General features: G+C 45.1%; 2 protein-coding genes across 4 annotated transcripts in view; one reads left to right on the forward strand and one right to left on the reverse strand.

The window, feature by feature from the left end:
* Positions 1-1,338, reverse strand: part of S100PBP (S100P binding protein) — a 31,278-nt gene extending 29,940 nt beyond the window's left edge. For 2 of the 3 annotated variants that reach the window (XR_003005958.1, XM_024765287.1), the window contains exon 1: positions 1,284-1,338. The gene's annotated coding sequence lies outside the window, so the exon portion shown is untranslated. The remainder of the gene's footprint in view (positions 1-1,283) is intronic. The other variant, XM_024765288.1, reaches the window with a different exon arrangement.
* Positions 1,339-1,581: 243 nt separating this feature from the next.
* YARS1 (tyrosyl-tRNA synthetase 1) overlaps positions 1,582-13,342 on the forward strand; it is a 29,339-nt gene continuing 17,578 nt past the window's right edge. Inside the window, exons 1-4 of the mRNA XM_024765308.1 lie at positions 1,582-1,792; positions 4,921-5,067; positions 5,204-5,379; positions 13,005-13,134. Of these exons, the coding sequence (XP_024621076.1) occupies positions 1,736-1,792; positions 4,921-5,067; positions 5,204-5,379; positions 13,005-13,134 (510 nt within the window). The 5' untranslated portion in view covers positions 1,582-1,735. The remainder of the gene's footprint in view (positions 1,793-4,920; positions 5,068-5,203; positions 5,380-13,004; positions 13,135-13,342) is intronic.

Raw genomic sequence — 13,342 nt, forward strand, 5'->3', positions numbered from 1 at the left:
AAGAGACCGGACTTCCCCAATGACCTTTGATTTCCAACCTTTCCTACATGAAATACATGTGAGACATACAGCACTAAAGGCACTCAGTAGGCTTTATCACTCCATAAAACGGCCATAAAGTTTAATCAAAATCAAACTGAACTGAAATTATCTGTTGAGAATTCTGCAACGCCCTTTGCCGTAAACACTGCAGGACAGAAAAACGACCCAGGGCTGGAAATCTCTGCTTGAGGTAACGTTTCGCTTAGATAAGGGTGCCAGGACATCATCCCACCTGGGCACAGAGACAAAATACTTCCCAGCTGCAGCAACAGGTTTCTTTTTAAAAAGAAAATGTCTTTTAAATGATTTAGATAGGTTTGCTAAAGCTTGACGCCTCTAACAAATCCACAGGAAACTGGAGGTCAGGTTGGGGCAGCAGGAACACAACTCAATCACTTCCTCTCCGGGGCCCACCCTGCAGTGCCAACTGCCCGCCCTCCAGCCCTGGAAGGAACCGGTGCCGCCTCCAGTCCTAGAGCGCTAGGAGGAAGGGGAATCGCAGTTCACCCTTCGTAGGATACGGCTTGTCCGCCCCCAGCTCTCCCTCAGAAGCGCTGCGACACGGCATCGCCCTCGGGGCTGGGACTTCGCACTTCCCACCTCCGGCTCCCCTCCTCCCAAAAGACCAAGAGTTCCCGCCTCCCGCGAAAGGCGGGAGAAGCGCGGGGCTTGCTGCCCACCCCTCCCCCAGCAAGAGCAAAAGCGGCCCGCCAGCAGGCCAGCGCAGTGCACCCTCACCCTGCGGATGGCTGCCCACCCCACACCTCAGCTGGACCCGGGCCTCCGATCCCCCCTGGGGCGGCTCAGCCTCTCCACCCCCCAGCCCCCCGCTCGCAAGGCGCGGCCGGAAAGACCGCGATCTTCTGCCTACCGACACCCTCCCGGCCCCGTGGGGTAGAGGGCAGAAGCACTCCCTCCATCTCCACCTCCAGCCCCCTCGGCCCCACTGCGTAGGGAGAACGGACCTCACTCCCCCTCTCGGGTAACCAGACGGCCTCCCTTTGCCTCGGCAGAGTGAGGGGCATCTATCGCCCGCCGACGTGGAGGTGGGGGGCAGAGACACTCCCCCCCACACCGCCATCACCTCAGAAACGACAACAAGCCCTTCTCCCGCCAGGGTGAGGGCCTCTCAACCCCTCAACGGGGCGGACGGCTTGCGCGGCCCTCTGGAGAAGCAACAGGCGACCCCATCCCCCTCCCAGCCAAGGAACGCCGACCCCCCTCGTCCCTCAGCTGTTCACCTCCAGAAGCCGGGCCCAAGCCTAGGTGAACGACTGCACCTCACTCCGCCCCCTGCGCCATTTTATCGCCCCCTCCCCGACCTCCCCCACTGCGAGGCTGCCGGGCCAGCGCCAGGGGGAGGGCAAACAAGCAGTGATTGGCAGGAAACCGCCCCGCCTCTCAGAAGGTTGTGCCCCGCGCAGGCGCCGCAGCTCCGCCCTCCGCACCACTTACCCCACCTATTGGCTCCACCCCTTTTCGTCTCATCGACCGGCTCGACTTTTCGCTGCTCCTGACTCTTTCCTGGCTGCTGGTAGGAGGACAAGGGTCCAGGCCGAGCAAGCCGAGCGACGAGTTCAGCTGATGCAACCTAACTGGACCTGCGTGATAGTTCCCGGCACGCGGCGGCGGCGGCGACCGAGAAAGGGGCACGAGTGCTGGGCTCAGGGCAGGAGACGGAGGGGACAGAGCCATGGGGGACGCTCTGAGCCCTGAAGAGAAGCTGCACCTTATCACCCGGAACCTGCAGGTTGGGCCTCGGGGTCGGAAGTGCGCCGTTGGGGACTGGGGGCCGGAGGTCCAGTGATCCTGAGCCCCGCTACGGGGTCATAAGTGTGTGAGGCCGGGGACTCCGCGCCGAGGCCGCTCTGAGAGAGATTGCAGTCCTCACTGCCCGTCAGTCAGTCCCACAGAAATCACAGTAGGCTCGCCTCCAGTGTGCAGTTACTTGTGTTGAGCCAGGCTTCGAATCCAGGGCTCCCACCCCACCCACCCTATCATGTGCCAGGCGCGGTGCTAGGCGCTGGGGGATACGTCGGGAGGACCCTACCCTCCCAGAGCATGTCTGGAGGAAATCAGACGTTTAAAATGATCCATAACCCAAACATTTAATTACAGTCGAAACAAGTACTGGAAGGTACTTTACGCGGAGATCTTTCTTGAAAGGAAGTTACGGGGGAGGGCCGGGGGCAGTGTCAGGGAAAGCTGAGGAAGTGACCTCTAAACTGCGCCCTGAAGGATGCGGATCACTTCTTCACTCCACATGTGTTCCTGCTGGTTCCAGGCACTGCAGGAGTAGAAGTTAACCAGAATACTGGGGGCTAAAAATGTGTCAGGTAGAAGGAACCCAGGGCAAGATCCAGAGGGAAGAAAGAACCCTGTGGTTCAGAGAGAAGGCTAACTTGGCTGGAGTAGAGGAAGCAAAATGTAGATCAAGCACTAGGAAGTATTTATATTGCTCATTCCCTTGACTCAGGCCTCTACTGTCACGCTGCCTGGAAGGCCTTTCTTGGCCACGTTATTTAAATAACAAACCACTGCCACCAGAACTGCCACATCCCTTGCTCTGCCTTTTTTTGTTGTTGTTTCTCCATAGAACTTACCACCATCTGACATCCTATACATTTTACGTGTTTGTTTAGGAGGCATAGGCAGGGACCAGGTCATGAGGGCCTTGTAAGCTATGTTTAACATTGGGGTTTTAGGAAGGGCAGTGGTTACATTAGTTGGGCCACAGCTTGCTTTTCTCTTTTTATGAGATACAAGTAACATATCATCAAATCCACCCTTTTAAAGTGTGCAATTCAGTGGGTTTTTTTTTTGTTTTTTTGTTTTTTTTGCGATACACGGGCCTCTCACCGTTGTGGCCTCTCCTGCTGCAGAGCACAGGCTCCGGACGCGCAGGCCCAGCGGCCACGGCCCACGGGCCCAGGCGCTCCGCGGCATGTGGAATCCTCCCGGACTGGGGCACGAACCCATGTACCCTGCATCGGCAGGCGGACTCAAAACCACTGTGCCACCAGGGAAGCCCAATTCAGTGGGTTTTGATGTAGCAACAAGGTTGTTCAATTATCCCCATTATTGCAGAACATTTTCATCATCAAAAATAACCTGTACCCATTAGCAATCACTGCCCATTCCTCCCACCTCCCCAGCCCTAGGGAAACATGAATCTGCTTTCTGTCTCTAATTTGCCTGTTCTAAACATTCCATATAAATGGAATCATAATATGTGGCCTTTTGTGTCTGGCTTATTTCACTTAGCATAATGTTTTCAAGTTTCATCCATGTTGTTGCACTTATCAGAACTCTATTCCTTATGACGGCTGAATAATATTCCATTATATGAATATACTACATTTTGTTTCTGCATTTGTCAGTTGATGGACATTTAGGTTATTTTCACTCATAATTTGATCTTAACCAGAGATTCTTGCATGCTTCCCCTTAGGCAGATCCTTTGTTTCCTAACCTCTCTCCATAAAATAAAGAGAGGTTGGGAAGAAATGACACACAAAGCTAGTGGCGTTGACTTACTCAGGTTTTAAAGGGTAAGTGATATGACCTTTCCTTGAGTAGTGAAAACTCTCCAAGTATCCAAATAGTCAGCGGCTCAGAGGATCAGCCTCCAGCTGGCTTGGAACACAAGATTTTAACAAATCCTACTAATAGGTGATTCAAACCAGCAAAACAATTTTTGTCTTTCATGGCTTCCAACAGCCCCCCACAAACCGTCACCTGAAGAAACACTAAAATCTCTTATCAGCAGCATACTAGCCTATTAGGATTTTTCCAATATTGTCTTAGGGCAAAAGGAAATTATTATTAAAGTATTTAAATAGGTGAATGAGTTAATCAAATTTTGGTTTTTAAAGACCTCTCTGGCTTCCTTTTGGGACATGGATTGGAGAGAACAAGAGTAGATATGGGAGACCTGTTAAGAGGCTATTACGGTTATCTTGGTGTGATCTCTAATGATGGCCAAGACTAGGTTGGTGGTGTAGAGGCGGAAAGAAGTAGGAGGACTTAAGAGCTGTTTCAGAGTAACTTACGCAACTCAGTGAATGATAGTACCATTTATTGCACTGGGGTGAAACTAAGTGAAAAATATGGTTGGGGAGTGAGGTAAGAAGGTGAAAGCATGAGTTTAATTTTGCACGTGTTGTGTTTGAACTGGGTTGATAACAAGTACATGTATATAGGTGTGAGCAGGAGATTTGGTAGTTACTAGTTCATAAGTAGTAATTGAAGCAACTGTAGAGGATCAGTTAGGGAGAATGTAGAGTAAGAAGAGAAGAGATAGGGCCCCAAGGATTGCTATTATTTAAATGATTAGGAAGAAGAACAGCTGCAAAGAAATCTGAGTCCCAGCAGCCAGAAAAGTAGGAGGAAAACTAAGACAGTAAAATAGAGAAAACCAAAAGAGGAGATTGTTTCGGGGGGAGTGAGGACTAAAAAGTATTCACTGAATTTAGCAACACGGAGGCCATCTGTGATCTTAGCAAGAGCATTTTCAGTGGTGTGATGCTGTGTAGAATTCAGACTAGAAGGGGAGATAAGGAATGGAGAGCAGAATAAGAGACACCTTTCAAGAAATTGGCTGTGAAAGGAAGGAGCATGAGCTAAAAGTAGACGGAGGGGAAGATATGGTTAGAGACATGCTCCATTCCCCTAACGTCAGTGTCTGCACTGGAGTGGTACTGGCAAGAGCACCGGCTTCATTTGGCTGTCACTCAGCAGTGAGAGCCTGGCTAGACCTCCCTGCTGGCTCTGAGCCTGGACCCTCAGTGAAACATACCTTTGTTTTCCTTGTCACAGGGTAAAGGATGAGCAAGGTGGGGCACTGGCATTAAACCAGCTCTTCTGCTTCCACAACAGGAGGTTCTCGGGGAAGAGAAGGTGAAGGAGATACTGAAGGAGCGGGAACTTAAAGTTTACTGGGGGACAGCAACCACAGGCAAGCCACATGTGGCTTACTTTGTTCCTATGTCTAAGATCGCGGACTTCCTGAAAGCAGGATGTGAGGTAAGAACTAATGTTATAAAGCAAGCAGTTGCCCTTGGGCAATGGCCAAAAGAGAGACTTAACAAGACTTACCTCACTTGTTTGGAGGTACTTGGACAAATTCACATTTTGATGGCCCCTTATCTCTTATGCCCAGGTAACAATTCTGTTTGCGGATCTTCATGCGTACCTGGATAACATGAAGGCCCCATGGGAACTTCTAGAACTCCGAACCAGCTATTATGAGAATGTGATCAAGGCAATGCTGGAGAGCATTGGGGTACCCTTGGAGAAGCTCAGGTTCATCAAAGGCACTGATTACCAGCTCAGCAAGTAAGTGCTCAATCATCCACCCTCCTTGTGGCTCTGGTGCTGCTAGCTAGTTACAGGCCTGGGGAGTCAAGGATTAGAAGTTGTTGGGCTCTACCTGTTAAGAACCATTAAAAATTGTATACACTTTGTCCTTTTAATTCATCCATCAAAAATCTACTGACTAGTAAATGCCTCGGTACCATACTGTTTGCTGGAAATATAAGTGTAACCACAACAAAGTCCTTGGCCTTGCAGACCTCACAGCATATGGGAGAGTGGTGAAAAACTCAGTCTCACTTTCTCCTTCCAGCCTCAGCAAATAATGATAAAAGAAATGTGAAAGAAAAATTTACATTTGTAACATTAACATACATATAATTTTATGTCCTAATTTTTTAATCTACAGTTTCCTAAGTAACTGTCGCCCACTCCCCCTATCCCCTGCCCGCTGCCTCATAGTTTCCACATTCTTTAATAAGCCATGTATCACTCTAATGGTCACTTTTGCATTTAAACCCTTAGAACAACTTTTTAAGGTAAGCATTGTTCTATCCTATTTCATAGATAAGGAAATAGATTCAGATTTAACTTTCCCAAGTTCATGCAGCCAATAAGTAAAAGGACCATGATGTGAACCCAGATCTTGCTTACAAGTTGATTTCTTTTTTTTTTTTTTTTTTTGCGGGACGCGGGCCTCTCACTGTTGTGGCCTCTCCCGTTGCGGAGCAACAGGCTCCGGACGCGCAGGCTCAGCGGCCATGGCTCACGGGCCCAGCCGCTCCACGGCATGTGGGATCTTCCCGGACCGGGGCACGAACGCGTGTCCCCTGCATCGGCAGGCGGACTCTCAACCACTGCCCCACCAGGGAAGCCCTGATTTCTTTTTTTACTTCATCTAACTTAACTTTCTTTACATTCCCCACTGTTGGACATTTAGAGTTTAAATAAAGCATATACCTCAGAGATATTGCAGGTTTGGTTCTAAACCACCTCAATAAAGTACATATCACAATAAAGGGGGTCATATGAATATTTTGATTTCCCAGTGCATATAAAAGTTATGTTTACACTATACTGTAGTCTGTTAAGTGTGCAGTAGCATTATGTCTAAAAAAAAAATGTGTGTGCCTTAATTTAAAAATACTTTGTCATGGGCTTCCCTTTTGGCATAGTGGTTCGGAATCCACCTGCCAATGCAGGGGACATGGATTTGAGCCCTGGTCCGGGAAGATCCCACCTGCCGTGGAGCAACTAAGCCCGTGCGCCACAATTACTGAGCCTGTGCTCTAGAGCCCACGAGCCACAACTACTGAATCCGCGCATGAAGAGTCTGTGCTCCGCAAAAAGAGAAGCCCATGTACCGCAATGAAGAGTGGCCCCCGCTTGCCGTAATTAGAGAAAAGCCTGCGCGCAACAACAAAGACCTAATGCAGCCAAAAATAAAATAAATTTTAAAAATAGATTAATTAAAAAATAAAAACACTTTGTTGTTAAAAAAATGCTGACTATCATCTGAGCCTTCAGCAAGTCATAATCTTTTTGCTGGTGGAGGGTCTTGCCTTGGTGTTGATGACTGCTGACTGATCAGGGTGATGGTTATTGAAGGTTGGGGTGGCCGTGGCAGTTTCTTAAAATAAGACAACAGTGGAGTTTGTCACATCGATTGACTCTTTCACAAACAATTTCTCTATAACATGCAATACATTTTCACAGCATTCTACCCTCAGTAGAACTTCTTTGAAAATTGGAGTCAGTCCTCTCAAACCCTGCCACTGCTTTATCAACTAAGTTTATGTAATCTTCTAAGTCTTTTGTTGTCATTTCAACAGTCTTCATAGTATCTTCTTAAAATTTTATTTATTTTTTTATATAGCAGGTTCTTATTCGTTATCCATTTCATACATATTAGTGTATACATGTCAATCCCAATCTCCCAATGCATCCCACCAGCCCCCACCACCACCACCACTTTCCCCCCTTGGTGTCGATATGTTTGTTCTCTACACTTCATAGCAACTTCACCAGGAGTAGTTTCTATATGAAGAAACCACTTTCTCCTCTCATCCGTAAGAAGCAACTCCTCATCCGTTTAAGTTTTATCATGAAATTGCAGCAATTCAGGCTCCACTTGTAGTTCTAGTTCTCTTGCTGTTTCCACCACATCTGCAGTTACTTCCTGCACTGAAGTTTTGAACCCCTCAATTTCACCCCTGAAGGTTGGAATCAACTTCTTCCCAATCTTGTTCATGTTGATGTTTTGACTCCTTCCCATGAATCACAAATGTTTTTAATGACATCTAGAATGGTGAATCCTTTCCAGAAGGTTTTCAATGTACTTTTCCCAGATCCATCAGAGGAATAACTGTCTATGACAGCTATAGCCTTACGAAATGTATTTCTAAAATAATGACACTTGAAAGTCGAAATTACTCTTTGATCCACAGGCTGCAGGATGGATGTTGTGTTAACAGGCATTAAAACGACATTAATGTCATTGTGCATCTCTGTCAGAGCTCTTGGGTGACCAGATGCATTGTCAGTGAGCAGTAATGTTTTGAAAAGAAACTTTTTCTGAGTAGTAAATCTCAATGGTGGGCTTAAAATATTCAGTAAACCATGTTATAAACAAATGTGCTGTCACCTAGGCTTTGTTGTTCCATGTATACATCACAGGCAGAGTAGATTTAGCGTAATTCTTAAGGGCCCTAGGATTTTTGGAATGATGAATGAGCACTGGCTTCCAGTTAAAGTTACCAGCTATATTTGCCCCTAACAGCCTGTCCTTGAAGCTTTGAAGCCAGGCACTGACTTCTCTCTTGCTATGAAAGTACTAGATGGCATCTTCTTCCAATATAAGGTGGTTTCGTCTTCATTGAAAATCTGTTGTTTAGTGGAGCCACCTTCATTAATTATTTTACCTAGATCTTCCAGGTGACTTGCTACAGCTTCTACATCAGCACCTGCTTCTTCACCTTGCACTTTTATGTTATGGAGATGGCTTCTTTCCTTAAACCTCATGAAGTCTGAAGCTCGCAAAACTCCTATTGATTTCACTATGGCAAAAAATTTCAGCTTGTTGAAGGCTCAGATGATGGTTAGTGTTTTTTAACATTTATTAATTAAGGTATGTACATTTTTTTAGGCATAATGCTATTGCAAACTTAATAGACTACAGTGTAGTGTAAACATAACTTGTATATGCACTGGGAAACCAAAAATTTGTGTGACTCACTTTATTACAATATTCATTTCCTTGCAGTTGTCTGGAACTGAACCCACAATATCCCCAAGGTATGCCTACAATATTAAAGATCACTGATCACAGATCACCATAACAAATATAATAATAATGAAAAAATTTGAAATATTTAAGTTACCAAAATGTGACACAGAGACATGAAGTGAGCAAACACTGTTGGAAAAATGGCACCGATAGACTTGCTTGATGAAAGGAGTTTGCCACAAACCTTAAATTTTTAACAAACACAGTATTGGCAAGGCACAATAAAGTGAAGTGCAGTAAAACGAGGTCTGCCTCTACTAAGAAATTCACCCAGAATACAGCCCAGAGAGATGGACAAAAAAACTGTAAGCATGGTTGAGATGTGGATAAGAACTTTTGTTTCCAACAATCTGGCAGACTAGGTACTCTGACCAACCTTCCTGCTGAAAAGCATTTTTTTTTAAATTAATTTATTTAATTTATTTATTTTTGGCTGTGTTGGGTCTTCGTTGCTGTGCACGGGCTTTCTCTAGTTGCAGCGAGTGGGGGCTACTCTTTTGTTGCGGTTCACAAGCTTCTCATTGCGGTGGCTTCTCTTGTTGCAGAGCATGGGCTCTAGGCGCACGGGCTTCAGTAGTTGTGGCTCTCAGGCTCAGTAGTTGTGGCTCATGGGCTCTAGAGTACAGACTCAGTAGTTGTGGCGTACAGGTTTAGTTGCTCTGTGGCATGTGGGATCTTCCCGGACCAGGGCTCGAACCCATGTCCCCTGCATTGGCAGGTGGATTCTTAACCACCACGCCACCAGGGAGACCCTGAAAAGCATTTTTAAAATGCTGGATAAGGGACTTCCCTGGTGGTCCAGTAGTTAAGAATCCACCTTCCATTGCAGGAGACGAGGGTTCAATCCCTGGCTGGGAAACTAAGATCCCCTATGCTGCAGGGCAACTAAGCCCGCCAGCACTTTAGAGCCTGCATGCTACGACTACTGAGCCCGCTCCCTATGGAGCCTGCAGGCACTCCACAACTAAAGAGAAGCTGGCGTGCTGCAGCTAAGACCTGATGCAGCCAAATAAATTAAAAAAAAAAAATGCTGGATAAAATATTTTTAAAGCTTCCTAGATGCTTCAAATAAATGAATTGGCAAATTAGTCAAGAATACTCAGTGGCGGGCTTCCCTGGTGGCACAGTGGTTAAAAATCCTTCTGCCAGTGCAGGGGACACGGGTTCGAGTCCTGGTCTGGGAAGATCCCACATGCCGCGGAGTAACAAAGCCCGTGCGCCACAACTACTGAGCCTGTGCTCTAGAGCCAGTGAGCCACAACTACTGAAGCCCGTTGTGCCTAGAGCCCGTGCTCCACATCAAGGAAGCCACCACAACGAGAAGCCTGCTCACCGCAATGAAGAATAGCCCCCACTCGCTGCAACTAGAGAAAGCCCGCGCACAGCAACAGACCGAACTCAGCCAAAAATAAATAAATTTGTTTATTTATTTTTTTAAAAAAAGAATACTCAGTGTCCAGAAACCAAGTGAAAGTGGAAATACAAAGAGATTTGTATTTCAGTTAATCTAAGATGCTTTCAAAAATACTGCTAATTAAGAGACTTCCCTGGCAGTCTAGCAGTTAAGACTCTGCACTTCCACTGCAGGGGGCACGGGTTCAATCCCTGTCAGGGAACTAAGATTCCACATGCCATGTGGCACAGCCAAAAAAATAAAATAAAAAACAACAACAACAAAAAATATTGCTAATTAATCTATGACATGCCTTTATTTTAAAAAGTCACCTAGATTTCAGAGATGCTAAATGTTTAAAAAAATGTGTCTTAGAATCTGTAAAATACAAGAAGAACACTTAAGACTACATGTACCTTGAGGGAGCTGGTTGAATTGTATGTGCTTGAATTTTGATTTTTGTGGCCTCACAGACCACAATGGGAAAAAAAAAAAGAAAAGATAAAACTAGAGTACTAGGCCAAAAGGTCCAATATTTGAGTAATAAGTGTTCCAGAAAAGAGAACAAAGAGTCAGAGGGAAGGAAATGAAGTACTAATTTAAGGACAATTAAAGGACATGAGTTTCCAGATTGAAAGGACCTGTTGAGTGCCTAATAAAATGAATGAAAATAAACCCACACTAAAGTACATTGTCTTGGGACCTCCCTGGTGGTCCAGTAGTTAGGACTGTGCACTTCCACTGCAGGGGACACAGGTTCAGTCCCTGGTCTGCGAACTAAGATCCCACATGAAAAATCAATCAATCAATTAATAAATAAATAAAGTGAATTATCTTGACATTTTAAAGCACTGGGGACAAAAAAAAAAGTATTATACAAACTTCCAAAGGGACAAAAGAAGTGACGTACAAAATGTCAGGAATCATAACGGTTTTGCGTTTCTCCAAAGGAACAGTGAAAGCTAAAAGGGGATGAAGCAAAACCTTTAAAATTCTGAAGGAGAGGAATTTCCAACCCGAAAAATCTGTACCCACCCAAACTACCTTTCAAGTGTAGTGGTAAAATATCTGAAAATATGTATTGAAAAAAATTATTTTCATGTTTTTGTTGGCTATTTGTGTTTCCTTTTCTGTTAATCAAGTATCTATGCAAGTGTTTTGGCCCATTTTTAAACTTTTTTTTTAAGAGTTCCTTGTGTGTTCTATATACCAAGTCCTTTTTCATTTATATAGCATGAGTATAGAGAATTAACTACTGGAACAGAATAAAGAGTTCAGAAATAGATCCTCACAAATATGGAAGCCTGATATATGCCAGAGCTGGCATTGCAGGTCAGCAGAGCAAGAATAAACTTTTTAAGAAAAAATGGTGCAGAGACAATTGGTTATCCACATAGGGAAGAAGATGATCCCTTCATTCCAAGTAGATTAAAATTTTAATTGTAAAGGCCAAACTACAAAACATATAAAAGGCAATGTATAGGGCTTCCCTGGTGGCACAGTGGTTGGGGGTCCGCCTGCCAATGCAGGGGACGCGGGTTCGTGCCCCGGTCCAGGAGGATCCCGCATGCAGCGGAGCGGCTGGGCCCGTGGGCTGTGGCTGCTGGGCCTGTGCGTCCGGAGCCTGTGCTCCGCGGCGGAAGGGGGGGCCGCAACAGTGAGAGGCCCATGTACTGCAAAAAAAAAAAAAGACAATGTATAAAGCTGTCCTATGATCGCAGGTCAGGGAAAATTAAACCAGACACACCAAAAGCACAAATCACAGGAAAAGATAGATGAATTTACCTTCATTACAGTTAAGACCTTCAGTACATCAAAAGTAAGATAAAATAAAAAGACAAGCCACCAACTGGGAGAAGATGTTTATAACATATGTAACTGACAAAGGAGTAATGTCCAGTATTATATGTCAAAAACTGCAAAATCAGTTGTCAAAAATGAATCAATCCAGTAGGAAAAACTTAAATAGGCATTTCACAGAAGAAACCAAACAATGAGTACATTTTTGGAAAAATGCTTAACCCCCTTGGTTATTATTCAAAGAAATACAGGTTAAAATTACAGTGAGAAACCATTCCTGCTTACCAAATTGGCAAAATTTAAAATAGTGAGTGTTAAGTAATAAAATTGATTAAAAGCCACTCTGTAAAATAGTTTGACATTATCTTGAACTGAAGTTCAAGATGCAAATTCCCTATGATCCAGAAATTCTACTCCTAAGCATATATAAAGGAACTTGCACATGTATACCAGGATACACATATGAGAATATTTATAGCACATTGTTTAGAGATACAAACATAGTATAAAACAGGAAAGAAATACAAAAGTTCAGGCTCGTGGTTGGTTACTCTGGAGAAGGAAGAAACGGGATTGTGGAGGGGTGCACAGGAGCTTTACAAGTGATAGGTCCCTTTTCTTAAACTGAGTGATGGGTATTCTATTCTTAATATTGTTCATTATTCCTTACATGTGTTTAAGTTAAAAGAAATAAAAAAAGACAAGGAAGATAGACTGAAGAAATTCTGATGTTTATTTAATAGGCATTCCAGAAGAAGAGTGTAGAGGGGAATGGCAGAGAAGCCCTATTTCAGGAGATAAGCAAAGAAAAAGATTAATTAAAGCCATCTTCAAAAAGGAAAAACAAAAAAATAAAGTAGTATTTATTTTTTAAAAGAATATCCTTTTTTCTGGCTGTGCCACATGGCATGCGGGATCTTAGTTCCCCAACCAGGGATCAAACCCGGGCCCCCTGCAGTGGAAGCTCGGAGTGTTAACCACTGGACTGCCATCGAAGTCCCGATAAAGTCATATTTTAAAGGAGAGGATGGACTGCTCACGTTTTAGAAATTACCGGGCAGTATGCTCTCTGAATGTCTTAAGATTGAGAGAGTAAATTAACACCGCCCTTTAGGATTAAACTGAGGCCTGGGCCCCGTCTTACAGCTGTCCCCTCTTGTCTCTTCTCAGAGAGTACACGCTAGATGTGTATCGCCTCTCCTCCGTGGTCACACAGCACGATGCCAAGAAAGCAGGAGCTGAGGTGGTGAAGCAGGTGGAGCACCCTCTGCTGAGTGGCCTGCTGTACCCAGGGCTGCAGGTACCTGGGAGGGATGGAGTTGCCTGATGACCTTTTCTGCTCTAACTACTGGTCACAAACCTCTCTCTCAGCCCCAGTCAGACCCACATACTGGCTGTTCCTTCACCTTGCCGTAGGCCTTCCTTCCTGTCTTCCTTTCTCCCACTGCCCCTCCCCCAGGCTTCCTGGACCACTCTTTTTTTTTTTTTTTTTTTTTTTTTTTTTTTTT

Source organism: Neophocaena asiaeorientalis, unplaced genomic scaffold (assembly GCF_003031525.2).
Source record: "Neophocaena asiaeorientalis asiaeorientalis breed wild unplaced genomic scaffold, Neophocaena_asiaeorientalis_V1.1 scaffold409, whole genome shotgun sequence".
Lineage (NCBI taxonomy): Eukaryota > Metazoa > Chordata > Mammalia > Artiodactyla > Phocoenidae > Neophocaena > Neophocaena asiaeorientalis.